The sequence below is a fragment of the Vombatus ursinus genome, unplaced genomic scaffold (assembly GCF_900497805.2).
Source record: "Vombatus ursinus unplaced genomic scaffold, bare-nosed wombat genome assembly UNPS02011613.1, whole genome shotgun sequence".
Taxonomy (NCBI): Eukaryota; Metazoa; Chordata; class Mammalia; order Diprotodontia; family Vombatidae; genus Vombatus; species Vombatus ursinus.
Genome location: NW_020951391.1, coordinates 1,685,098 through 1,711,949, shown reverse-complemented (window position 1 = coordinate 1,711,949; position 26,852 = coordinate 1,685,098). Strand labels below are relative to the sequence as shown.

The 26,852-nt window shown below is 42.3% G+C and overlaps 1 protein-coding gene and 1 long non-coding RNA gene across 5 annotated transcripts in view; both read left to right on the top strand.

The window, feature by feature from the left end:
• Positions 1 to 466: 466 nt before the first annotated feature.
• AHCYL1 (adenosylhomocysteinase like 1) overlaps positions 467 to 26,852 on the top strand; it is a 45,493-nt gene continuing 19,107 nt past the window's right edge. For 3 of the 4 annotated variants that reach the window (XM_027856758.1, XM_027856756.1, XM_027856757.1), the window contains exon 1: positions 476 to 622. In XM_027856758.1, the coding sequence (XP_027712559.1) occupies positions 491 to 622 (132 nt within the window). In that variant the 5' untranslated portion in view covers positions 476 to 490. Of the gene's footprint in view, positions 623 to 26,852 lie in introns of all 4 variants that reach the window. The other variant, XM_027856759.1, reaches the window with a different exon arrangement.
• On the top strand, positions 910 to 2,965 carry LOC114039118. Its single transcript, XR_003568623.1, has 3 exons — positions 910 to 1,032; positions 1,127 to 1,281; positions 2,754 to 2,965. It is a non-coding gene; the product is annotated as an uncharacterized LOC114039118 (long non-coding RNA).

The following is a 26,852-nucleotide window of genomic DNA, read 5'->3' as shown; positions in this document are numbered from 1 at the left end:
TCACTCTTCTCCTTTGACTGTATCAACTGCCGCCGGGGGGAGGGGAGGGAAGGGGAAAGGGAGGGAGGAGAAGGAGGAGGAGCCGGGGAGCGGTTTCTAGCGACAGGCGCGTGCGTGTTGGCGTCACGCTCCGCCCGGAGGCTTTCTCCTCCCTTCCCTTCGGCGCCAGCTCCCGAGGGCTGCCAGTCCTTGACGCGCCCTCGGCGGCCTCTGCCCTGACAGTGCGTCCTTGCGTGCTGCGCGTGAGCGTGCAGCGGAGGCGGCGCGGGCCGAGAGGAGCGCGCCGCTTCTGTGGCTGGCCAGACGCGGCGGAGCGAACGGGGCGCAGGCTCCGCCACCTCAGCGTCCGCTTCTCCGAGCCTCGGGCTCCGGTGTCCGCCCAGCCCCGCGGGGGCGGCAGCTTTGGGCGGCCCGGCGTGCGGGCAGGCCCGAGGCCCGAGGGCCAGGGGCGGCGTGAGTTGCGAGCGGGGACCGCGGGCGGGCGGCGGGCATGTCGGTGCCGGATGCGATGCCGCTGCCCGTGGCCGGGGTCGGGGTCGGCGAAGAGCTGAAGCAGGCCAAGGAGAAGGAGGACGCCGAGAAGTACTCGTTCATGGCCACCGTCACCAAGGCGCCCAAGAAGGTGCGGGGGCGGGCGGGCCAGGGTGGGAGCTCGTCGGGGGTGGGCCGGGCCCGGGGCCGGGGGAGCTCGGGGTGACGCAGCCAGGGCCCCCGGCGCTGACGTGTGCGGGCCGCCCGCCGCACGACCGGCCCGGGCCTCGCTCGCTTCTCGCTGCCCATTGTCCCTTTGCGGGCTTTGTCCCTTCTTCGCAGTCGCTCGCTCGCTCCCCGTGGAACCTCAGCACCCCGCGGCGATCCGCTCCAACACCGCCAGGTCGGGTTCCAAGTTCGTGGCCGACCCCCGGGCCGGGGGCTCCCGGACCCGGGATGGGGGGTGGGCTGGGTGTGGGGGCAGAGGATCTGGCTCTTGGATAGCCTCCTTCATCGCATCTACACTGGTTTTGGAGGCTGCAGAGCTGACCTTCCTGTTAGGTAAGGGTGGCCGAAAATCACCGTTGGGGATGCTTTTGGGGGGGAGGGTCGGGCGGCGCACGCTCGGAATCCGTCTGTCCGATGCCTCTCGCAGTGTAGCCCGGAGCCAAGAGTGAAGACTCCTTGCACTCTACTGGCCCTTTTATGAAGGCGAAGGTAATGGTGAGGACAGGCTGGAGAGAGGAGAGACTAGCCACCGTTCTCCCCGTCCGGGTTCTGCCAGGTCCTCTATGAAATTAACATTTAGAGGTTGGTCATTACAAATACTGTCATGGGTCCAGGGGGATGCGAGAGACCCACTTTGTGCCTCCCGAAGACCGAGCTTGGTTGAGGGGGAGGGTGGGAGGTTAGAGGGGGGTGGGCGATTGTTCATTCCTTGTCGCACTCATTGAGGCCGAACAAGTTTTTTATTTATTTTATTTGTTTTGCGTTGTGGGTTGAACTCAAAGGACACTGGCTTGTTTTGACTCTCGGGTTAAATCGATGGGGTTTTTAAGCCAGCTAACTCATTGAGAAGGAGGATTTGGGGTGCCGATGCAGGAGAGCAGCCGCCAATTGTGGCTTGACTTTCCACTCAACCCTGACCTCAAAACAAAAGAAGATGCGCAGAAGAAAGGTGACTTTCTGAGGCTGATGGAGCCTAAGTCTGTGCTTTCAGCTCCCTTATAAAGACAAAAATGTTTCTAGGCACTCTGCTTATAAACCTTCCACGGGCTGCAGTGCTTGCATAAGCTCAGCAAAGCAGGGGCTGCAGGAGTACTAGATAGCAGCCTCTGAGACTTCTGCACCTGAACCTATTTAAAGGAGTGAGGTTTCCTATTTTATGTTTTGGAGGAATTCTGTTTTACAGTTCAGCAACTGCATTAAGAAGCGCAAAGCCTCCATTGTGTGTGCTATATCTGTTCTCCTAAAAGGTCTTACTCGGGGAAAGCCTATGTTCTCTTTAAAAAGGATTAAGGGAGTTGTCCTTTATGGGCTCTGGAAGCCTAATCTTGTTTTGTGGGGTTGTAACCTTTTGTATTCTATATTATTCATTTGAGTGACTGTCCCTTTACAAATAGAATGTTTATTTTTAGTTAAGCATTGAGATGAGTCAGTGGTAAAGCTGTGGAAGTACCTTAGAATTATAAAGCCAGAAGAGAACTTAGAGATCATCTAGTTCAGCCCCCTCACTTTGCAGAGGAGGAAACTTGGGAAAAGTCATCCAGCTCCTTAGTGGTGGGTCTGAGGCTAGAGCCCAGGGCTTATGGATCCCAGTACAATGCAGTGCTGGCAGCCTGTTATCAATGCGTACTCTGGTATCCCAACTTCCTAGAACCTTGTTCTTCCCCACTAGGCCTTTTGAATAACTGTCACAGAGTTAGGTGCCATTGTCCTTTAACCTGACAGGCACTCTGTTGTTTGAAAGCTCTCCTGGGCTACTTGTTCTTGGGACTTACTAGTAAGTTTATTTACTGAGAGTAAGTCTCTCCGCCTGAAAGGTCTGGGTGCTAATACACATAGCCTAGTGATCCAAGCTAACTGCTCTTGATTTCAGAGACTCCTAGTCTATTAGCAAAAGGCTACTCAATTTCTACCAAGGATGTGGTGGGTTTTCATTTGCTTATAAACATGTCCTTATGGTTCTCATTAACTTTGCCCTTTCTGAGTTTTATTGTTCAGCCTTTATGCAACTGTTTAACACAGAGTGCTTTATGATGACTAATTATTCTTCCCCCTAGTGATAACCAGGAGGATTCATTTTGTTAATGGAGCACTTGAGGACTGGTTCAAGGTCACATACCAAGTCCAGCAGAGTACTGGTGTTAAGAGCTTCACGGTTTTACATCAACCTCTGAGTTATTTGTACCCCTGCCATGTATGAATAACTTGATTTCCTTCTCTCTGGAAAAGCTAGAAGAACACAAGTGATATAATAAAATTAATTACCAAATCCAATGGCCTGTTTTCAGTCCTTGAACTTTTTGTTTGTTTGTTTGTTAGCATTTACCACAGCTGATTAATACCTTCTGCTGCTTTCTTCTTCCTTGGCTTCAGAAGTACCAGGCTCTCCTGGTTCTGACACCTTTCTTGTCTCAGTGGTTCCTTGTCCTCTTCCTGACTCTAATACCCCCACAAGATGGATGTTCCTCCAAGAGGCTGCCCTTGATTCTGTTTTTATTCTCTTCCTTGATAATATCATTGATTTTAGGTACTTCAGATGAGAAAACAGGCACAATATGGTAAGAACCTCAATGCAAAAGCTCCCAAATGTGTGTTTGTTTTTTTCTTCTAAGCTTCCCCCCATCTTCATTTCCTTTGATTTCTTCTCTGCATCTTTGCTGATTCATCATCTACCTTGGGCTCCCCTCAAGATTTTGTCCTGGGAACTCCTCTCACTTTACACTTTCTCCCTTGATGATCTCATCAATTCACAAGGGTTTAATTGTCGTCTCTAAGATCACTCCCCAATATATAGTATCCGATCTCTCCTGAACTCCTGTCCCACAATCATGAATTGCCAGCTCAATACCTCTACCTGCGTGTTTTATTAACCTCTCATATTCATCGTGGCCAAACTAGAATTCATCATCTTTCCTGCTAAACCCTTCCCTTCCTCCAAACTTCACAGTTTTGAGGAGTGCACTATTATCGTCCAGTCACCCAGGTTCATAACTTCAGAGTGATTCTTGAGTTTTCTTTCTCCCTCACCTCCCTGTAGTCAATCACTTGCAGAGCCCTATGATTCTAACTACAAAATATCTCTCAAATCATTCTACTTCATTTCAAGTTAAGGCTTGTCACCTCTCACCTGGAATGTTGTAATAGCCTGCTTAATGACTCCTGTTTCCTATCGCTTACCTTTTCAATCAATCCTAGACTCTATTGCCACAGTCTTTCTAAGGCATGGATCTAACCACATTTCACCTGTTGAAAAGCTTTCAGTTGTTTCATGTAATAAAATACAAACTTAGCCTGCCATTTAAAGTTCTGGCTCCCATGTTTTCTAGCTATATCTCACATTCACACACTCTACTGAGCTGGATTGTGGTATCTTGAACTTGACATTCCATCTCCTATCATACATTTGTATAAGGTAGGCCTCATACCTGGAACTCTGTTTTTCAAGATTCTTGTCCTTTTTTTTTTTTGTTTTTGAGGTTCACTTTAGTTGTTTACCTCCTCCAGGAAGCTTTCAATTCCCCACCTCCCTCAGTTGTTAATGCCCTTTCCCTCTCCAGATTACCTTCTGTGTACTTATTTGCATACCTGTTTTATTGCTGCGGTGAACCTTGAGAACAAGGATTTCAGTTTTGTCTTTGTATGCATAATGTTTTACACGCAGTTAATTCAACAAAATTTTACTACAGGACATCTGAACCCGGTATCCCACAGTTAACTCAGCCCAACATGTGTAAAACCAAGCATATTATCTTTTCAGATTTTACTGCTTCTGTCCATGGTACCATCCTTCACTTATTTTCTCATTCAGGGTAGCATGATGTAGTATAAAGAGCACTGGAGACATCGGAGACTTGTATTTGGGTTCTGCCTTCAGCATCTTATTAGCTAGGTGATCATCACTCACCAAATGATTCTACTTTTACCTTTTTTCACTTCCATTCTTTCCCTCCTCTCTGTCCGTTCCCCCCCCCCCCCAACACACACATCACTCTAGTACAAATCTTCATTTCTGTCTATTTGGACTATTGCAGTAGCCTAAAAAGTCTTCTTGCCTGTTTCTTTTCCATCTAGCCCATCTTTCATGCCACTTGCAGACTAATATTCCTGATGCTCCAGCATACTTTTCCAGTCTTATTTCATATTAGTTTCCTTCACATACTAGTCAGCTCTAGCCAAACTGGACTACTAGTCATTCTCCAAACACAGCAGACTATTTCCCACGTCCTCCATTTCTGTTCTCTGTTGCTATGAACCACCCTTTCCTTTTGCCTGCCTTTCATCATCATTCTTTTTCATCAAGGCTCAGTTTTCCTGAACTTTGGGGCAACTCTCTCTGTTATCCTTTGCCCTATCACATTCTGCTTCATATTATAATTAATTTATGTACATTTTATGCTCTCCGACAGAATTCTTTGTGGGAAGGGACTGTCATTTTAAAATTGATTATAACCCCAGCTTCTGGTACAGGACTTTGCATATTATAGGGTTTTAAAGTAGGAGTGTAAGCTAGAGAACAGTATACTGGACTTGACCTGTATTCAGATCCTGACACTTAACCCTAGCCATGTGACCATGGCAAGTCATTTCACCTTTGTAAGCCTCTTTCCTCATCTGTGAAATGAAGCTGGTGCTTGTAGAGCCCCACCTTACAGGATCATTGTGTGCTTCAAATCAAAGAATGTATGTGAAGCCCTTGACAAACTTGTGCTTGCTATGTAATGGCCAGTTCTTAAAGAAACAAATCTGGGTATGCTCCTCTACTCCGAAGGCAACAGTGGCTCCCTTATCAGTGATTCAGTCAAGTTCAACTTGTGTTTTGTATTCCAAGCTCGGCACAGTCTTACATTACTTACTTTTCTAGTCTTATCTCATGTTACTCTCCTTTCCAAATATTCTACAGCCAGCTGGACTGCTCTGTGTCTTCTGAACAGGGCCTGTACTTTCCTACATCCATGCCTTTGCCTTGAATGTACCCCCTTTGCCTCTGAATTCCTTTTCTTCCTTTAAAGCCAGTTCAAACACTAACTTCTCACTGAAACCTTCTGTGGTCTCTCTATTGAGAATGACCTTCCTCGGACCTCATATAGTACTTTGTTCTGTGCCTTTGTGATATAATTATCAAGTGGTTTTGTGTATTATTCAATTCATATTCCCCCTGTTAAATTGTAAGGTACATGAGGTCAAGGACCAATTTTTTATCTAAATTTGTATCTATACACAGGAAGTGTTAAATAAATATGTTGAATTAAATTGAACACTGCAACATATGCCTCTAGAAATTATCCTCAGTTATCACTAACGGTTTTTTTGTGGGTCTATACCTAGTAATAGTGTTAGTCAAACCAGATAGTACCCAAGTCTGCTGTAGTCCTGAAGTTCCCTAGTATAAATGTAAAGGTTTGTGGTTTTCCATAGTAATCATGGAGCAAACCTGAACCTTTCACATGTACAGTATAAACATGAACAAATCTGTAGTTTCATGTTCCTGTTCTGGCTTCTAAATAGTTGAGGGTGTGATTGTCAAGGAGGAAGGAACTAGTAGTGGGAATAGACTTTATATTTATCTTTGAAGTTCAGGTAGATAGGTCTTGATGGCCACGTTATTTTATATGTGTGTATATATATATATATATATACATATATAGTAATAAGAATATTGATACTAGTTTCAGAAACAGTTTTAGAAAGTATTAGACTCAATCAAGAGATCTGGATTTGAGTTCTGGCTCTGACTCTTAGTGATCCTGAACAAGTTATTTAACTTTGTTGTGCCGCAGTTTCCTCATCTATAAGATGGGAATAATAATTCACTATCTACCTCACAGTACTCTTTAAACATTAAAGTACTATTATTGTCGTATTTCATGGCAGAGTTGGGGAGGGGAAAGAGGGAATCCTTTGTTAGAACAATATAAATTGTTTTAAGAAGGGTCAAAACTGGGGCAGCTAGGTAGCCCAGTAGATAGAGCTCTGGCCTTAGAGTCGGGAGGACGTGAGTTCAAATCCAGTCTCAGACACAAGATGCTTACCAGCTGTGTGACCCTGGGCAAGTCACTTAACCCCAATTCCCTCACCAAAAAAGAAAAAGAAAAGAATGGTCAAAGTCCTGGGGTTATGTATTTTGAAAGTCATGATTATCTTCTGATCCACACAGCATACTATAATCACCAGGTATTGAATGGTTTATAATCTTTGTTCCAGTAACATCACACTGTTGTTCTTGGGCCTTCAGATACTGGCATTATGTCAAATTCTTATAACTAAAATCCAAGATTAGATGAGGATGGTTCTAGACTCATTCAGCAGTAACTGTGACTCAGGCAGTTAATCTGAGGACTGAGACTGGATTGTCCTTTAAAAGATAGACAGGATATAGTTGGCTTGGAGTATCTGCCTCATTGCATTTTCTGCACTCTGTAATTTCTGAATATTTATGAGAACAAATCTGATTAGTACTTTTGTAAATCTGATGTGTTTTGGAGGGAGAGACAGAAGTGACTCATTGAATAGATATTGAACTTACATGGCATGTTATGCTAGTTTATCAATAGTCAATTTCACAAATACAGGTAGGGGAGGCATGGTTAGACAGATATTTGTGCAAGTGGAGTACAAATTAGCAGTGTGATGTGGCAGCCATAAAGCTAATGTGATCTTGGACTGTGTTAGGAGAGCCATTGATTTCAGAATAAGTGATAGTTTCACTGGACTCTACTTTGGTTAAAACACATCTGCAGTTAACTGTGTTCACTTTTGGTTGCCACAGTGATGCCTCTTTTATTGATTGGCATTTGATGACCAGCCTAGGAAGTACCAAGAGGCTCATCACTAAGTTGGCTGAAAGGTTGATGGATCACAGCAACTCTGGAAAACCATCTCCCAAGTATTAGAGCACCTGTGTGAAGTGTTGGTTGAAGAGAGGGCTTGGACCTGTAAAATCATGAATCCCAGAATTTGTGAAGGAACTAAGTGCTGACTGCCTCACTGCCACTGTCAGTAGTAGACACCTCTTTGCTTACTCCCTAGTCACCACTTTCCACTTTGGCCCACTTGTCTGCATCGTCATTTTGCTGCTTGTCTCTCCGTCTTTGATGACCCTTTCCTGCCCATCCTTATTCTTCTCCATTTCTGAATTTGTCTATCTTTGGCAGTTTCATAGTTTATGCTTCTGTTTTCAAATGCACCTATATGTTATGCCCTATATCATTTTGATTACTTTTTACCTCTTTCCATATGCCTTGTTCTTTAAAGCACTCTTGATGGTATCTTATTTTGGACTGCACCTGTGATTTCCTGGGTTTAGGGAATTCTTGGTGAGGAACGTCCTCGGCCAATTCAGACAGATAGGCACCTTCCCTGCACCTGTTGAAGAAGTGCAAAGATCAGGGGGCAGCTTAGGTGGTGCAGTGGCCTTGGAGTCAGGAAGATCTGAGTTCAAATCTGGCCTCAGACACTTGACACTTACTAGCTGTGTGACCTTGGGCAAGTCACTTAACCCCATTGCCTCACCAAAAAAAAAAAGAGAGAGAGCGAGAGAAGTGCGAAGATCAGTGAGAGGTCAGGTGACATGCCCCAGGTTACACTGTCTGAGGCACGACTTTGAACCCAGGTCATCCTGCATCCAAGGTCTGCCCTCCGTCCACTAGGCCACATTGCCTCTCTTCTGGTATCAGGGAACTACTACCTTAGCTGCAGTTTGTTAGTTGGGACAACCTGAGGTATAGAACTGAGGTATAAATAATAAATATTTATTGCCCAATAGGATACAAAATGAAAAAAGTTTGACAACTACAGGTACAATATGGCATTCATAGTTGTAGAGGATTTGAGGAAATAATAAGCAGAAGTATGTTAAAATGACTGCCAGTCTATCCAGAGGGAACCACAACCCTCCTCCCTTTCGCATCATGAGGGCCTGCCAGAAGACTGCCTTGTTTTCCTGCCAGAATGACTGTGTCACTTGACCTGAGGAGTGCTTTGTGCCTTCCCGTTCCAGTCCTGGCCAGTTTTACTTCTCTTTAGAGCTGCATTCTGTGCTTGGTTGTGCAAAGGAAGTGAACCTTAAACAGAAGGGGCTTTGGGCTGCTCACTGTTTCATTCTTTTCCTCACAGACTTACTTGAGGCTGGGGTTCATGCATCATAAGCTGCCTGGCTCTAGCAAACACTGTTAGCCTTACATTTTTTTTCTCTGTTCTTGTGAACCTGCAAAAGGTGTTATCAGTTGAAATACCACTGAGCCTGTATACTCAAGGTGACAAGGAGAATGTTGATGGGCTGCTGCTGCTTTCCATTGTGGTACAGACAGCACTGCTCTATGTGGGAAGTGGTGTGGGGAGGAAAAGCAGGAAGGACTGGGATTGATGGGCAGAGGAACTAATTTTTATCCCTCTGAATGAAGTGGTGTCTGTCACTCTTCTGGCTGACTTCAGGACTGGGAAAATAGCTTATCTTTATGAACCTTCTGTTACTCATTTTAGTATTTTAAAGATCTTTTAATTTCATCCATTTATTGCATCTCCTCCATACCTTGGATGTTGTAGCCCAAACATTTACTTGCATGTATATCTATCTGTCTACTTACCTATCTGTATGTATGTATGTGTCTCTGTGTGTGTGTGTGTGTGTGTGTGTGTGTGTGTGTGTGTATGACTACCTTCCTTCCCCTAATGGAAGGCAGCTAAGACTCTCTTAACTTGTAACTCTCTAAAAGGACTCCAAGCCATATAATTACTCATTCGCAGGCCCTGGAATCGTTGCTCCTGGCTATGAGAATGAACTTTCGTTCTGCATTTTGCCTTTCAGGCCTTGGAACACCAATGGAGTTCACCATGTATTTGCTATACCTTTGGGATCGTTCCCAATTTCCCAGGGATCTCATTAGAGATGCCTTCAGGGTGCAACTCAGGAACTGAAGTTGTGCTGATGATGGCATTTCAGCTGGATTTTTTAAAAGTTGTTTTGTGTTGCTGCCTCAGCATTACTCCCTTTTATGAGATCTTTGGATCACCCTGGGTTTCTAGATTATAAATGTGGCAGATTCACTGTACTAAAAGAAAATGAATATGTGAAATGTTTTTACTTTCTCATCTTAGAAGTAGCTTGTTTTCCAAGAGGTGTAATAGTATCTTCTTGCTTGACTTTTGGTTTTCCTCATAATACTTATCTAAATCTCACTCTTGATTTGACTGTTTTTTCCTAATCTTCAGTTTCTGCAGCTATATGTGGTCGTCCATGGAACTAGACTTGGCCACACTATCCCTGGAATTGGCTCACTCCTCCTTATCTCTCTTGCATATTAAAATAATAATAATCATAACATTCTACTGTTGTGTGAGTAGGGATTATTTTGTTTCTTGTATTGGTGTCCCCAAAACCTAGCACAGTACCTGGCACATAGGCATTTACTACCTATTTGTTGATTGATTGATAGATTCAAATTGCCATGAGCCACATAGGTGAGAGTCCTGTAAATTTTCAAATGGCTAAACAGAGGGTTACATCTTGCCAGAGAACAAGAGGCTTGGGAGGGGGTTCATTACTCTGCATTTGACAGCATGACACCCAGCATGATATGGAAAGCAATTGGATTTCCTGGTGGAGGACGAAGCTTTGAATACCCAGCACTGGGGAGACTATGTATTTTGATTCTCCCTACACAGAAATGAGAACTTAAAGACTGGTGATAAATGCTCTTAATTTAAAGTGCGGTGGGGGGAGTGGATTTGTGAGAAAAGTAGTAATTGGTGGTCTGAAACCAGTGGAGCAGCCCCCTTGGAGAGTATGTTGGAGAGAAATGGCTGCATTTTCATAGAATTGCTTAGATGAACAAACTTGTAAAACAACCATCGTGTTTGTAGACAAATCCTGATCATGATGGTCAAGCTATTGTATATGCCTTGGATGTCTTTGATAAACATTTTTTTTGTGTGTGTGTGTATGTATGTGTACATGTATTTTTTTTTGATCAGCAATATTCTGGAAGATCAATCCCTATCTTAGACAAGAGCTGAGAGTCTCAATCCTTGGCACTCAAGGATTTTTTTATGTCAATTTTTATTTTGTTTTGCTTTTTGTACACGATCCAAGTAGCACTTGGAGTGAATGGACCTCTAGGTCTTTGTGCTTTGGAAGAAGAACTCAACTACTTTCCTTTACAGAGGGCAGATGTGTCCAGTTGCTCTGGTAACTAATTGAGTTTCTTCTTTGTGATCAGGTGGCATCCAAATTGGAGAACACTGTGCAATGCCTAGTGTCTGGGAATCAGATCATGAAGGTTCCAAATTCTCATCTCGTGGAGGACAGTCCAGCTGTCCTGTGGTGCTGAACCGGATGAATTGTGAATGTTAATTACATTGATCAATACAGTGGCCTTGGTAACAGGCTTGTGGCTGCTGTAGAATCTGTTTACTCCAGGTTTGCAATAGAAAAGAGACTAAATTGGTAGGGGAACATGATGTTCTGATTGTAGCAAGCTATATTATAATGCCAGAGGAAGAAGCACACTGGAAGTGACTGACCCTATGGGCATCCCTATGCCAGGATTTCCTCGGGAGAAATAGAAATATTCGGGGTGGTTTATTACCCTTGTCTGCCACTTCTAAGTGGATTGGGGGTTGGAGAAGTAAGTCTTGGTTCAGCAGTAGAAGTGAGAAAGGAGTGTTAAAAGCCTAGAGACTAAAGAACACCCATTTGGGGAAGATTCCTCTCATTACATTCCTTGATTATATTATTTGGAACTGGAAATTTGTGAAAAGGATATGTCTTGGCCCTGCCAGTCAGCCAAAGGAGCCCCTCCAGTCTGTCAAGTAGGGGGTTCAGAATTCTGCACATTCTCTTCTGGCTCCACAGGGAGAGGATTAGCTGAGTACAGGGCATGTTTGGAATTAATTCACCTTGCCAATTTTTCCTGAAATTGGATTGAGTTATTATGAATATAGTCTTGGATCACTGTTAGACAAATTTTCTCAGTAATGTTCTTTTAAATCTTTTTGGATAGGTGTGCTGTCAATTTCTGGACAGGTGGAATGGATTCTCTGGCATCCCTGCCTCTCTTTTCTTCTTCTTCCTTTCTTCTTCTTCCTTCACTAAAATAGAGATTTAAGATTATGCAACAAGGCCAAAGATACTAACGTGAAGTCTTTTCCCAGAAATTGGGTAAAATCTGAGCTGGAAGTTTCAATACAGGCACTACATTGGTGGGCTTTTGAGGCCTTTGGGCTCTGTAAAAGGTGAAGGTTCTTCCCAAAGGGGAAGGTCCTGAAAGGACTCTTACTACCTCACTCCATCCAACTCATTTTTCCACTCCAGTTTTCCATTGAGTAAGACATGATCTAAAGTGGCATCCTTATGACATGGAGAGCAGTTCTCCGTCAATGGCCCCAGTGAGAGCCTTGCTGAATCTGGAAGAGACTGACTGAAAATGAAGAATTTAGGTTGGGTCATAATTCACTCAAGCTACAGATGAATCACCTAATCCTTTGCACCATGTGCATAAAAGGGCAATGTATGCTGAGAGTACAAAGAAGAGGGTTTCTTCCTAGTTTGGAGAATGAGCAGAACTCTTGCAACATTTCTTTTGCCCCTGGATATGTATAATGTTCAAAAAACACTGCATGAAGTGTTGCTTGAGACTGTCATTCTCTCTCACCCAGCCCCTACCCTTCACTTGCTTGCTAGAAACAGGTTGAATCTGAGAAACTTTGCCTTATTAGTGTAAATATTAGTATTTATTAGTAAATGTATTATTTATTGAGTAATTTATTAGTAAATATCAGTAAGAGCTGATGGCTATTATCTTGAAAGAGCAGGCAAAACCTGCCTCAGGGTTAGTCTAGTGTGTGATGTACTGCATGGATTAAATTCAGTTTGGAACTTGTAAGGAAGGTTTCTATGGAAAGACCAAGTCAGATTTAGAGGCTGAAGACTCTGAGCCCTGTCGGTATTATATCCATGTCTTCTCATCACCCTCTATAGTCTGGTCTTAACTTAGATTTATAAATCTGCTCAAGATGGTCTATTTCAGTCATCTTCTGGTTTCCGCACCTTAAGGACCAAGTGAAATTTTCTGTGTTCACGAACAGATAGCTACATGCTTACTGTGTTTCAAGGCCAAAAGACTTTTTTGGGGGGAACCTAATCCTCTGCTAAATACAGAGGACATTTGAGTGCGATTGTTTCTCTTCCCTTCCCAGAAAACCACAAGGTTGAAGTGGGGGATTGTATCCAATTCAAATTGAATTTCAGTATATGTATTCTAGGCTCATAGATCTGGAGCTGGAGAAGACCTTAAACTACAGCTAGCTCAACTTTCTTATTTTACAGATGAAGAAACTGAGACCCAGAGAGGTTTAGTGATTTAGCCAGTGCCACAGAGGTAGTAAATGACAGACACAAGATTTAAACTCAGGTCCTCTGACTTTGGAACTAATGCTCTCTCTTCCATACCATGGGAATGCTGCTTTAAACTTTCCAATCTCATAGAATGTAAAGGTCTTTCATTATTTGTAAAATTTGTGTTTTGAAATGATGCTGTCTAATTTAGGGTAGATAACTGCATTGTTTTCTTTAAAAATCATTTTAAAAGAAGATTTCTCTAGAGACTCAAAGTCTCAGACTTCAGGTAGTAATAACAGTTAACTTGTAACATTTATATCTGGGATTACAAAGGCTTAATATATACATTGTCACTTGATTTTCACAACCCTTCTATGAAATACACACTACAAGTATTAATACACTTATTTTTACAGGTGAGGAAGCTGGCCAAGAAAAAAGGTAGTGTGCCAGAAAGAGGACTGGATTTGGATTCAGGAGAAATGGAAAGTTGAAAACTGCCTCTGACACTTACTAGACTGTAGGCAGGTAGCAGGAATAGAAGCTGACCTCTCTATAGGATTAGATGTTTCACATTCTCTTCTATTTTTTCATTCTTTTGATTTTGTTTTATTATTTCTTGGTATTTATAATATCACTAATTTCCCTTTGCCTAATTTTAGTTTTCAAGGAATTATTGTCTTAAGTTTTTGATTCTCTGTTTCCAGTTGGTTGACTTTTCATAGTTTTCTTGATCGCTCTCCTGCAAGTGCCCACAGCTAGCAGGCTGTCCGCCCCTCTGTTACCATGCTTACCAGGTTTGTGCTAGTTCTTTCCTCTCCCTGCTCCTTGTGCCATGTCCCCCCCTCCCCCCAGCAGCCCAGGACCACGCCTGGTCAGCACAATTGTGCTTGGAGCCCCTCAACTGTGGAGGGTTGTTCAATCTTCTACTCAGCTGTCCGGGGAGGCCACCCCCCCCCCACTGACACCCCCCCCACACACACCCCCAGGTGAAAATTCCTGAGGCTCAGACTGCCTCCCAATCCAGCTGCCCCCAGGACTTGTCTGTTGCTTTCTAAGAGTGGGCCTGGAGGTGTTTGTACTTTACTCAGGCTGAACTTCCATCCCTGGAAATCCAGTCTTTCCTGGCGTCTTCTCGAGTTGTCTTAGGAGGACAACAGCTTTACCTCCCACTTCTGTTTATTTCTGCTGCTCTATGTTTACTCTGAGGTGATGTTCTCTCTTTTTGTGGAGGAAATTTGAGAGCCAAAAGTTTTCTGACCTACTCTGCCATCTTCCCAGAGTGTTCTCCTAGGTAGGACTTCAAGATTTGCAAAGCACTTTTCATGGATAGTCTCCTTGGGAATGCACAGTAACCCTATTAATTTGGTGCTGTCTTAGAGTGGTGAGGTGATAGCTGGCTTTGGATATAGGCCTCTCCTGATGTCAAATCTTAGTGCTCTTCGCATCACACCACACTGCCTAAGCCCCTGAAGCTATTATTAAAGTCATTCTTTCCTAGCGCCAAGTTACATGGGTGAGCCATTTCTGAAAAACATCATGTAACTTGGCATTGTAACAAGAGGCATTACTTCTATGAAAAACTGGTGAGACAAGGACTGGCTGCCACCCAGTTTTGATTGCCTTACTTCATTTAATGTTTTGAAAATAACTTTTTTTAATTGTCAAACATTTGGCTTTTTCCCCCACTTCCTCTTCCCTCCTTACAGGGGTAGGGAGTGGAGGTAGGGGAGTGGAATCCCTTGTAATACATAAGCATAATCAAACAAGACAAATTCTCACATTGGCCATGTCCAAAAATCGATGCCCTATTCTGAATAGTGGTTCATCACCTCTTTGTTAGGAGGTGAGTAACATTCTTTGTCATTAGTCCTTTGGAATCATTGTGTTGATCGGAGTATTTCATGTAATATTAAAAAGATATTGAAACTTAAGATTATTTAATGGAATTAATAATGTTATCAAAACTCTAATAGAGAAAGGGTCCCTATTGGGAGAGGGATGTAGAAATATCGTGAAGGCCCTGAACACAGTTATACGATGATAAGGTCTTAACTCTAGAGGTGGAAAGGGCCTCACTGGCCTTCTAATCCAATCCCTTTTTTTTTTAAACAAGGGAGGAAACCAAGGTGGCCTGCTTAAAGTCACAAAATAACCCTATCAGAGGGAGGACTAGGTCCTTTCAGATCCAGAGCCTATACTCTTCTGTACCCTGGTGTTTGTAATTTTCCCCAGTAAGCTCTTTGAGGGCATGGACCTTTTTATTTTTGCCTTTATGCCCCCAAAGCCTGGCACACTTAAGAAATGCTTAGCCTTGTGTCATCGGTGATGGGAGCTACCTGTATCACACTCATCTCAATCCCTTTGACATGCTACTTAGGTTGCAAGTCTGTTATAAAATAAATGTGAATCAGAGAACTGTAATTCTGAACATGTATGTATATATGTGCCAGTCTAATAGGAAACTTTTAATTATTTGACCTTTCCCCCTCAACTTCAGTGCATTCAGTTTTCTCTTAAATCAGAATTTATATGGAAAAATTGATTGGGGATTTTCATTATTTGTCTTGTCTTCTCAATAGATTATAAACTCACTGAAGGTGGCAGCCTTGCTGTATACTTTCTGTATGCCTCTCAGACACTAGTTAGCCCCATTGATTTCAGATGGAAAACTTTCTCTATAGATGCACAAGTTAATAGTAACTGCTGTACTTCTGAACAAGTGTAACTCCAGCCAAGTTAATAGTAACTATGTACTATTGGTCCCTAAAGAAGCTGAAATGGAAATATTTTAGTCTTGTTTTGTATGGAAGGTATTATCCAACCTATTCACATTTGCAAATGGCAACATTTTACTACACTAGTTACTATATAATAGATCCTTAAAATCAAATTTATTTTCTCTACTGTTGCGCTCTATGTTTCCCTCCTGTTCTCTTTAACCCTGTGCTTTTTGAGGAGTGATGCACGATTCTGTTCTATTCACTTTGTTGAGATTACTGTCCACTGTTGGGAAAAGCTGCCCTGTTGCTTCTCAACGGCCATCTAAAGTTCTTCTGTAGCCCACTTCTCTCGACACTTGGTGTCTTTCAGCTTTAGTTAAGCATGACCTCTCTGATGTTCCAGTGGTTCTATAATCTTACTTATGTAGATTTTCTTCAACAGTTCAGAGCACAAGCTCTCATGGGTTGTCCATCCTCTGTAATTTTTGTCCGTGCCCTTCAATGAGTTTGCACAACTCAGCTTTCCTAGAAGATGGTCTGATTCACAGCTGTGATTTATTCTCTCAAGTACTATCACAGTAGGTTTGGTTTGTTGAAAAGCAACTTTTAGTATTGCCTCAGTGAGGGTGCCATATCAGAGAAAGGGAAGTTCTGCCTTTACAATCTTGTTAACCTCTCACCTAAGAAACTACATAGCTGGCTACTTGATAAAATGTCAGAAAGCCTAAGTTCCTTATAGACTTTGGCCCTGGTGTCTGATGGCTTACTTTTTGCCCTCAATTATTTCTCAGAAGTACAGTTCCCACTAGAGATTTGCCTGTGGTACATATTACTCCAAGAGCACCTGGCAATCCTTTATTTTGAAGAGACCGTCACAGTAAACACCAGCATAAGTTTAACTTATTGTGGCTTTCGTTGATTGTAGACTCACAAACTTGAGAAGAGGAAGAGACTTTAAAGATTGTATAGTCTGTTGGATCCCAACCACTCACCCAAGGTGACACAACTCAACAATTAAGTGGCACATTCGGGTAATGGTTTTATTGCAAGTGTCTAGAGTTAGGCTGCCTTGACCAAAAAACAAATGAAGAAGAGAAGCTGAACTAGACGTGGTGAGAATGAGATGACAGTAGGGGTAGCTTTCACGGCTATGTCGCTTCCAAAAAAACATTGAAGGCAGCAAGCATTTTAAATGCTTACTATGTGCCAAGCAGTATGTTAAGCCCTTGAGATACAAAGAAAGACAAAGAAAACCAAACCAAAAAAACCCCACCAAAACCCTTCAGTTCCCTACTTTAAAGAGCTTATATTCTAATGAGAGAGACAACATATAAGTAGCTAGGTACATAGAAGATAGATACGGAGTAGATGGAAGGTAATCTGTAAGGGGAGCTGTTAGCTGGGAGGTTGGGAAAGGCATCCTCTAGAAGGTATACTTTAAGCTGAATCTTGAAAGAAGCCAGGGAAACCAAGTGGCTGATGTGAGGAAGGAGAGCATTTTCAGGCATGGAGATGGTCAGTGCAGACACAGAGATGGGAGAATGAGTGTCATGGCCAAGGATCTGCAAGTAAGCTGGATCATAGAGTATGTGGAAGGAGAGCCTTGAGGCAGAGAGACCAGGTAGATGGCTATGACAGTGGGCCAGGTGATAAAACATCTGAGTTAGGACTATGAGTAGAGAGAAGGGGACATATATGCAAGAGATTGTGCGGGTACAATTAACAAGATTGGATATATGGGGTGAGGGAAAGGAGGGAGGAGAGGATGACACCCAGGTTGTGAGCGTGGGTGTTTGGGAGGATGGTGGTGCCCTTAACACTCATAGAAACACTTGGAAGGAGAGAGAATTTAGGGTGAAAGATGGAATTTGTTTTGGATATGATGAGTTTGAAATGCCAATGGGAAATTCAGTTCCATATGTCCAAGAAGCAGATGACAATGCAAGACAGCTCAGAAGAAAGAGTAGGGCTAAATATATGGGTATGAGAATCATTTGCTTAGAGATGGGAGCTAGGGAAAGGAAGAGAATAAGCATTTATATAGCACCCACTATGTGCCAGCCCCTGTGCTAAGTGCTTTTTATAACTGTTATCTCATTTGATCCACAACAACCCTGTGAGGTAGGTGCTATTATTATTCTCATTTTACAGTTGAGGAAACTGAGTCAGAGGTTAGGTGATTTGCCCAGGGTCACACCAGCCAATAAGTATCTGAAACCAGATTTGAATTCAGGTCTTTCTGACTCCAGGTCCAGCATTTTGTGCCACAAGCTGCCTCTAGGACAAAAGGACAGCTAGGACAGAACCTTAGGGAATGCCCTTGGTCTGTGGACATGATGTGGATGAAGAACCAGAAAAAGGGTATTTGGATAGATAGGAGATCTAGGAGGGAGTAGTGTTATAGAAACTTAGGCAAATATCCAAGAAGAAAAGGTGACCAACAGTGTCAAAGGCTGAAGAGATGTAGAGAAGGATCAGGATTGAGAAAAGCATTAGATTTGGCCATTAAGAAATTGTTGGTCATTTTGGAAAGGGAAGCTTCAGTTGAATTTTGGGGTTGGAGGCTGAACTGCTGAGGGTTTAGAAAAGAGCGAGAAGAGAAAAAGTAAGAGTATGGACACTTTTCAAGTTTAGCCCCAAATGGAGAGGAGAAATATAAGATGATAATGGGGAAGGCAAGATCAAGTGAGGGATGTGTGTGTGTGTGTGTGTGTGTGTGTGTGTGTGTGTGTGTGTGTGTGTGTGTGTGTGTGTGTGTGTGTGTGTGTGTGTGTTTTATTGTTTTGAGGCTGTCTCCCTGTCTCACCAAGACTGGAAGTGCAGTTGCCTCTCAGGGCCCATCTCACTACTGATCAGCATAGGTTACTTTGACCTGCTCCATTTCCAATCTGGGCTGGTTTTTTCTCCTTGGTTAGTTGATGATCTCCCTTGTCCCACAAAATGTATTGGTGCTGGACTTAGTTTAGACACCTGATTGGCTTTTTACTCCACCAAAGCTCCAAAACTCAAGTCATCCACCTAACCCTGTTAGCTTCAGTCTTCCTGGTAGCAGGAATTCCAGGTGTACACCACTCCACTTGGCCCAAGTTAGTTTTAGGAGGGGAGACATGGTCATGTTTATAGATAGTTGGTAGACAGAGAGAGCTGGAACTTTAGAGAGAAAAGGGAAGGAAGGGAGGGTGATAGTGGGGGGAACCTGCTGGAGACATCAGGAAGGGATGGTATCAAGGGTGCACTAGAGAGATTTAAAGAGGTTTGTCTTGTTAAGAAGAAAGTACTACCTCTTCATGAGATACTAGGTTGGGGGATAGGGGAAAATATTGATATGTGAAAGGGAAGAGTTCTTGGTGAATGATCTTGATTTTTTTTTTTTTTTGGTGAAGTATATGAAGTGCCTAATTGAGGAAGAAGGGGGTGCCATGGGAAGCTTGAGAAGAGATAAAAAGGTTTGCAGTAGCTGCTGGAGTGAATGGGATAGTCAGTCAGTTAGGAAGGTGTAAAATGATTACCTTGCTGCTGTGAGATTAGATAGCAGATTTGTAGTGAACTCAGTAGAGTTTCTCAGAGTTTGGCAAGATGTGATTAGAGGTAGGACAAGGGGACAAGGAATTTGGAAATAGTAGTATAGAGTAGATTTGGTTTCTGGGGGAGGGGGTTGCGCCAAGATAGAGAAGGGGAGAAAGTGTAAATATTATTGGTATGATAGCTTGGAAGAGAACTGAGAGGTGACAGGAATGGAGGTCATGGTGAAGATGAAGGATATGGTTTAAGGGTCATAAGGCAGTGGGAAATACGGATTGATAAAAGATTATGATCCGATAAAAGAATTTCAGAGTTCACGATCAAGGGAGTGGAACAATGGCAAGATAGACCAAGGCTATGACCACCTGTATATAGTGGAGGAATAGGTCATGAAAACTGAGTAGATTGAGGAACTGGGAAGTTAGGGTATCTGAGGGAGCAGCCTTGCATATGTTGAAGACTCCTAATATGAATAGGAAATGGATAGGAATGAAAGACTGTGAGCCAGGCACTGTTGTTTGTCCGTCATTCTCGAAGAGGATCGTGACATTGGGAAGGTGATGTCAAGACTTGCAAGTGTATTGGATTTAAGTGAGGCAGAGCTGTGCAAAGTCACCAGCCTTACTCTCCTCCAGAACCATCTGTGTCCAGTGGCAAGATATAGATCAGGAGGACTGGTAATGGCCCAAGATGCAGTGGGGAACCTTGACCTTTTTAAGCTAAGGTCTTTTCCAGGTCTCAGTTTGTCTGAGGCAACATTCATTCAGTGATTAGGTTAAGTAAGAAATGAGGCAAAGAATGGCCTCTTTTACCTAGTCAAAAAAAAAAAAAATCTGAAAGGGGAGGTTTCTGGTCCAAACTGAAGCAATTGCTAAATTTACATTTCACTCTGAGCCTTCAGAACCCAAACAATGACCCAGGTAGGCTTGGGCTGGGATCTATTGTTGACCAATCAGTAAGATTCAGAGAGATTTAGGTTTAAGATATGGTCCTTAAAAAAAGAAATGTAGCCCATAAACCCCAAGATATCTTTCAAGGTTTCAGTGATCAAAATTTATATTTCTTTGGGCAGAGCACCGTAGATAAGGGTTTGATTCCCTATGTGGACAGAGAGAGAGGAGGGAGAGGAAGGAGGAAGAAAAAGAAAGGAAGAAAGGAAGGAGCAAGCTACATTGCCCAGCTGCAACTGGCTGGTTGGATCCCAAGTGTGGCAGCTACAACTACTCACAGGTTGTTGTTTGACCTTCCTTCTTGAAGAGGATTATAACTTAGGAAACGTGATGTTATGACTTGCAAGTGAATTGGATTTAATTGAGGCATTGTGCAAAGTCACTAGCCAGGCATGGAAGTCATTGAAGAAAGAAGTAGAATGTCCTGGGGATGACCAATAACAGTCACCAAGATTTGGATTGGATGATAAATTTGAATAGTATGAACATTAAAGGAGGAGAGGTTGCGTAGTGAAGGAGACAGGGGGAAAGCCTGAAATGGATGGGGAACAAGGAGTATTCCAACTCCCCCACTGTGACTGGTGAATGAGAGAAAGTGTAGCCAGTATTGGAAAGGATGGTGGGGAAGGTTATATTATGAGGAGAGAGGTATGTGTCAGTGAGGACTAGAAGATGGAAAGAGTGAGAAAGGAAGAGGTTTAAGATAAAAGGAAGTTTGTTATTATTAGCATTCTTAGCTGCTATATCAATCTGTTGACTCATGAATGAGCTTTCAGCCCACTGAAACCTCCAGATCTCTTTCATATAAAGAGTCTGGTCAGAAATATATATCCATTGTGGAAATTTGTTTTTCTGGACAAGACATGTTTGTAATGGATTTTATTTTTCTTGCTTTCTCAAGGGGAATGGAATGGTGAATGGAGGTAGGGGAGAATGTGGACCTGAAAATAAAGTAAAATTGAATTTTTTTAAAGAATTATATTCATGCACCTCCAGTCTTGTACTTACGAAGTTCTTTTTTTTTAAACCCAAGTCTAAAACTTCACATTTATCCTTATTAAATTTCATCCTATTGGATTTGGTGCAAGGTTCTAACCTGTTAAGATGTTTTTGGATCCTAACTGCCATCCATTGTGTTAATGATCCCTCCCACTTTGGTGTCACCTGGAAATCTGACTAGTAGGTCCTGTATGTTTATCCAAATCATCTGCCATGGATGGATACTATGGAAGATTTATATAAAGGCATAGACAGAAATGACACAGAAGAAAGGTGACTTGATGGGGTTATGATTTACACTGGTTGTGGGAGTCCTCTCACTCATGAAATCATAGATCTACCAGATGTCTAGGAGGAAAACAAATAATCTCATTTTTAGTGTTTCCCAACCAATATCAATACTCTTCAGTATATCATAAAGTTCCATTGTTCCATTGTCCTGAACTCATTTCCCCATAACTGTGGTCTAGAGATTTGCGATAGGGATGATGCGATAGAGAGAGAAGGAAGCTAGTTATAGTATATATGCACCGTAGATCTATGTGTGATTGGGAGTAGAGAAGGTGTGAATGGACAGAGGTTAAATGAAGAGATAGCGCTATGGAATGCTCCCCAGGTCTAATCCAGCATTTTTCACAGAGGTGTAGAGGTCTGCTATAGTGGAAGCAGCATGAGACCCAGCTAGAAGACCTTGGTTTGAGGCCTGACTTGTCCACTAAGTCATTTCTCTTCTTACCAAGTGTCCTCATCTGCAAAGTAGGGATAATATTACATTGCTCATGTCACAGGACTGATGAGGAAAGTTCTTTAAACTGTAGTTACTATATTAATATGAGTAATAGTAGTTACAAATTGGAACTGTTCAGGAGAAACTTTCCATGTTGGAATGGACAAGTATTCTTTATTGCCCTTCACACCCTCTGTACTGTAGGCAGTTTGTGGGCTTGAATTGCTTGATCATCCTCACCAGAACATTTAAGGTACCTAAATGTGTTTTTTTATTGTTTTGTTTTTGTTTGTTTTGTTTTGTTTTGTTTTTATGAAGGAGAGGATGGGTAAGGCATGAAAGCAAACAATGCTGCTCTGAAGCAGAGGTTCACATGTTCTATGCTTCACCTTTTCTTCCCATCAGCATTGACAAAAGAGGATCAGGTTGAGTCAATTTTGAAGGGAATGTTCCTCCGGGCGGTGTATGGAATTGGACTCTAGCTGTGTGTATGTTGTATCCTGTTACTGTTGAGACATGGCCTGGGAGAGGAGTGGGGGTGGGGGGAGGCATGCTCAGATTAGTCAGCCCCCTTCTCCCAGAACTCAGGCCCCATCTGGGGAGACTGAGAGCTTAAGAAACTTGAGACAGGGAGAGGGCAGAGCTGGTATGTGGGCAGGAAGCAGGCAGAACCTGCTGAGACTCAGAAGGCCAGTTTACGTGCTGGGAACAGAAGAGGTGGTTGCAGAATAGTTGTGAATTTTATTGACTGGCCTAAACATTCATTGAATTTTCTAAGGAGCTGTGTCAAAGATTGCCTGGTGTCAGAGAAGAGGGAACTTTGAGAAGTCACTTTATTGTAGATCATACTGGGATACAGCTTACACTAAGGCTTTTGGAGTTCTTGTGAGATGAGAGTTGACTCAGGCTCTGGTAAGTATGAGGAAGATTGATAGTTACAGGAATCTGCTTTCATTGTCCTGTGAGAATGCAGGGGAGGGAGGGGCCAGAGTGGACTGTGGAGCTGGGTTTGGGGAAGATGCAGTCTCTGCCCTTTTGGAGCTTAGCAGGAAGGTGAGTTATTGGGCAGTGACTATATTGAGGGGGGCATCTAACTTCCTGGAGGTGAGTGCCTTTCCCCAAAATGTGCCCTGTGCGCAGAGTAATTAATCGAATTACATAGCAAGCATTTTCCTTGCAACCTTGAAATAGGTGGTGTGAGTATTAGCTGTATTTTATAAAAGACTCTGAGGCTCTGAGATGTTACAGACCAAAGTATCTGAGATGGAATTCGAATCCTAGTCTCCCCATGTCCACTCTTTTCTGTGAGGTTGTCCCATTGCTCAGCTACTGCTCTAAGACTCGAGGCTATTAGCTTTTCTGGATTTCTCATGATCCCTTCTTTGACCTGTTATCAGCCTTGTCACTTGATGCTGAGTTACACCCAGAGTTAGTGCTGCTTTAGCCAGGCCTTTGGCATTCTCTATCTTGGCCCTATTCTCAAAACCCAGTTCCCAAACTAGAGACACTTTGTTACTGTAATAGTTCATCTATTCCAAGAAATTTCTTTTGAAATATTTAGGCTAAACATGATCTGCTTTTTAATTATCTTGATCACAGCGAATAAAACTGGATTTAGGCTTGATGTTTAGGGGAAGGGGCCAGACTGACCTGAACTTTGCTGACATGATGTTAACTTGAGTAGAATTTTCGTGTTCTTATTTATTCATTTGTGAATGAGGCTTTTTAGGAGTTGTTAGACATACAAGCTAAAGAGTTTTAAGTAAAAAGCAAGTCTATTCATGAATGCCTTATTAACTTTAAACTCTTTTGTGAGTATCAGAACACCCTTCCTTCCCTTTTCCCTTCCTCCATCTGAGGTAGTCTCTTAAAGTGCTAGATATAAGAGAAATAGAAGCAAGGTATTTAGTTAAAATACTCTGCTTGACTAAACTTGACTATAGTTAAGCAACTGTCAGTTGTGGAACTTGATTGGTGACTCAGACTATTTTTGGTCCTTGTTCTTTCACTTAAATTTTCATATGTAGCTGGTAAATTTAGGGAACTCCACCCCCTTGAAAGGCTTTTCTTGAGATCAGGTTCCACTTAGAAAGAGAACTTGTGACATCAAAAGGTTACTTTTGGGCTGTGGTGTCTTTCTGTTTGTGACATGAAGGTGAACCAGTGTTGGTGACTGGCACCTCTACCTCTGACTGTGATCATAACCAATGGAGCTGGCAGGCCAAGGAAAAGATGGGATTAAATGCTGGGCCTATCAGCATCATGAGAAGACAGTCATTAATTCTTTGTCATAGTTTATTGGGATTCTGTACACTTCATATTTGACAAGCATCTGTTTTTGAGAGATGGGGAGGCTGGGGACAATACACTGAATTAGTAAGCTACTTGTGATGCTGTCTAATATTTTTAGTTTGGGCAGATTTTGCTAAGCTCCAGAGTACTGATGAGCTCTGTTAATACAAGTATGGAGATTATAGCTATTAGTTCATTCCTCAGTTGCTATAAAGAAATGCCTTGCTGACTTTCCAAAGCCTCTTTTAAAAAACAATTTAAATCTAAAGTCTTAATTGCAAATGACACCTCCCTCCTCCCCAAGAGTAGGTGGTGTCTGGGAACATGCCCAGAACCTTGTGAAAAGAGATGAACTAACTGGAGAGGGAGACAGAACAGCAATGAGAGGAGCTGGCATGGAGGAGGCTGGGGAAGGGAGAGCTGCCATAGTAGGCTGTTGGGAGGTATTGATTGCTTTGACTTCATTTTGTTGTTTTTCCCACCAAAATAACAGCATATCAGGACAAAGGATACTACCTAAGAACTGGATATAATCTCTTTAGTAAAACTAGCTTTGCTGACTATTTAAGTCATGTGATACTGACTGGGAAATCCTATCTGGAAGGGCAAATGCTGACCTGTGGAACACTTCAATAAGAACTTTCTAAAAGGCAGCTGTGCTGTTGGCATTTAAGCGATTTAAAATTATAAGTTTTAACACCAAACCAAAAAAAGTATCCTTTGGCTCGGCTTGCAGGCCAACTTGTTAATCAAGCTCCAGTGCTAGTGTGTACGTGTCTGTGGTGGGGTTCTCATTTCGTGAATATTAGGGGTAACTTTCCTTTCTTGGATGAGTAGCAGGTTTTTCCTTAGCCCATGTTCCCATACTGGGTTTGAGTTTACTAATTAAAAAAGATGACTTGGTAATGTTCGTACGATGTTAAAAAGGTTTTGGGGAAAACAAAAATGGAAGGGGGGTGGGGACCATTTCCTTACTTACCTTTAGAAATTGTCCGAGCTGAGACCTTTCAAGAACCACAATATGGCTCTCCACTCCCTCCCTTTACTCCCCAGACTTACCTATCATAAACATATCTTTCCATTTACATGTTATGTTAAACAGGATTTTAAATAAATGTGCCTAGGCTTTGGTCTCCAGGGTGCTGATCTTTCATTTTTGTTGATGCTTTATCTACTTATAATTCTGTGTTGATTTTATTATACCGAGGTTTGAAAGCCTGTGACTGTGTGGCCACTATGGCATGGTCCTGCCTTGTGGTTCACTGCTGCACATTCTGGTCGTTCCTGACCTTCATCAGGCTTCGTGCTTGTTCAATCTCGGATTGGTACATGTCCAGCTGCCAAAGTAATACTTTCAAACCTGCTCCTTAGGAACAGGGGCTGCCGTAGGAATGCATGCATGTAAAAGGAAGTGGGATGCTTTTATAGCTTTAACCAAATAGAATTATTATTTCTGGTTTGAAGGTGGCTACTTATCAGCAGTTTGTAAAGATGGCTTCAGAGATTTGGAGGGATATCTGATTTAGTAGTTGACCTCGCAGAAAAGGTTTGTTTTGTTTTGCTTTGTTTTTAGGTAAGGAATTAGGTATATGTACAGAAAACCTTCATTAATTCAGACTGGAGTAAAGCTCTGTGTAATTCAGGAGTTTTTCGTTGTACTATCTTAAAAAAATTTTTTAAAAATAAATGAATAATGTAAATGAGATTTTAGGAGGAATAGTTACACTGTTTAATAAAGTTGACTTCGTAAATTTCAGAAAGTTGTAATCAAATAACGTAAACCATTCTTTTCTATTCATTAAGGCCAATCTCTTAAGGAACTTTATAAGGCAACACATTCTAGTTACTGTATGGTCTTTTATACCTCTGCTTAATTTTTGAAATGCTCTGTAATTTAAATTTTTACCAATTAAGGTTATTAGGTTTTTTTTCTGTATGGTTTCTTGTATTGGCATTCTGATATTTCAAGTCTTTCCTGGAGTTTCTAAGAGTTTCTAAGGCTTCATCACTATGGATTTTGTAAATTAACAAAAATTTTTAGGTTCACAGAAAGATCTTTGCTTCTAATATCTCCATGTTTCACAGTCATAACTAAGCTACTATTTTCCAGAAGGTTTGTAGTGAGCCTCAGGACAGCAGAGTGCTAAGGGAGATGTCCATAAGGAAGAAAGGAGATTGCTGACAGTTGGTATTTAGAGGGAGGGTTGGACAAAAGTGAAATTGATTTAGTTAAATATTATTAAAGTTTGGGAGGGGGGACAGGAAGGAGGAAAAATGTTGGTATTCAAATTAAAAAATAATTTGTAGAAGTTGTCATGGGGTCTGAGGAAGAAAAGCTTCCAAGCTGTCTGATCAGAGAGAGGAGAAAGTGACTATAACAGGTACTTGGGGGCCTGTTCTCCTCTGGCTTCTGGAAGTAAAGTTGTCTAGCTTAGTGGGGGCCATATATTTTCCTATGAGCCAGAGTTGTATATTGTCTTATTTAATAAACTAGGGAACATTTCACAGCATTGCCTCCTTACTACAGTAGCAGGGATGGTACAGAGGAATTTTCTGGAAGCAACTGGGACATTTCATGTGTGGTTTTCAACTTTTTCTCTTTATCCCAT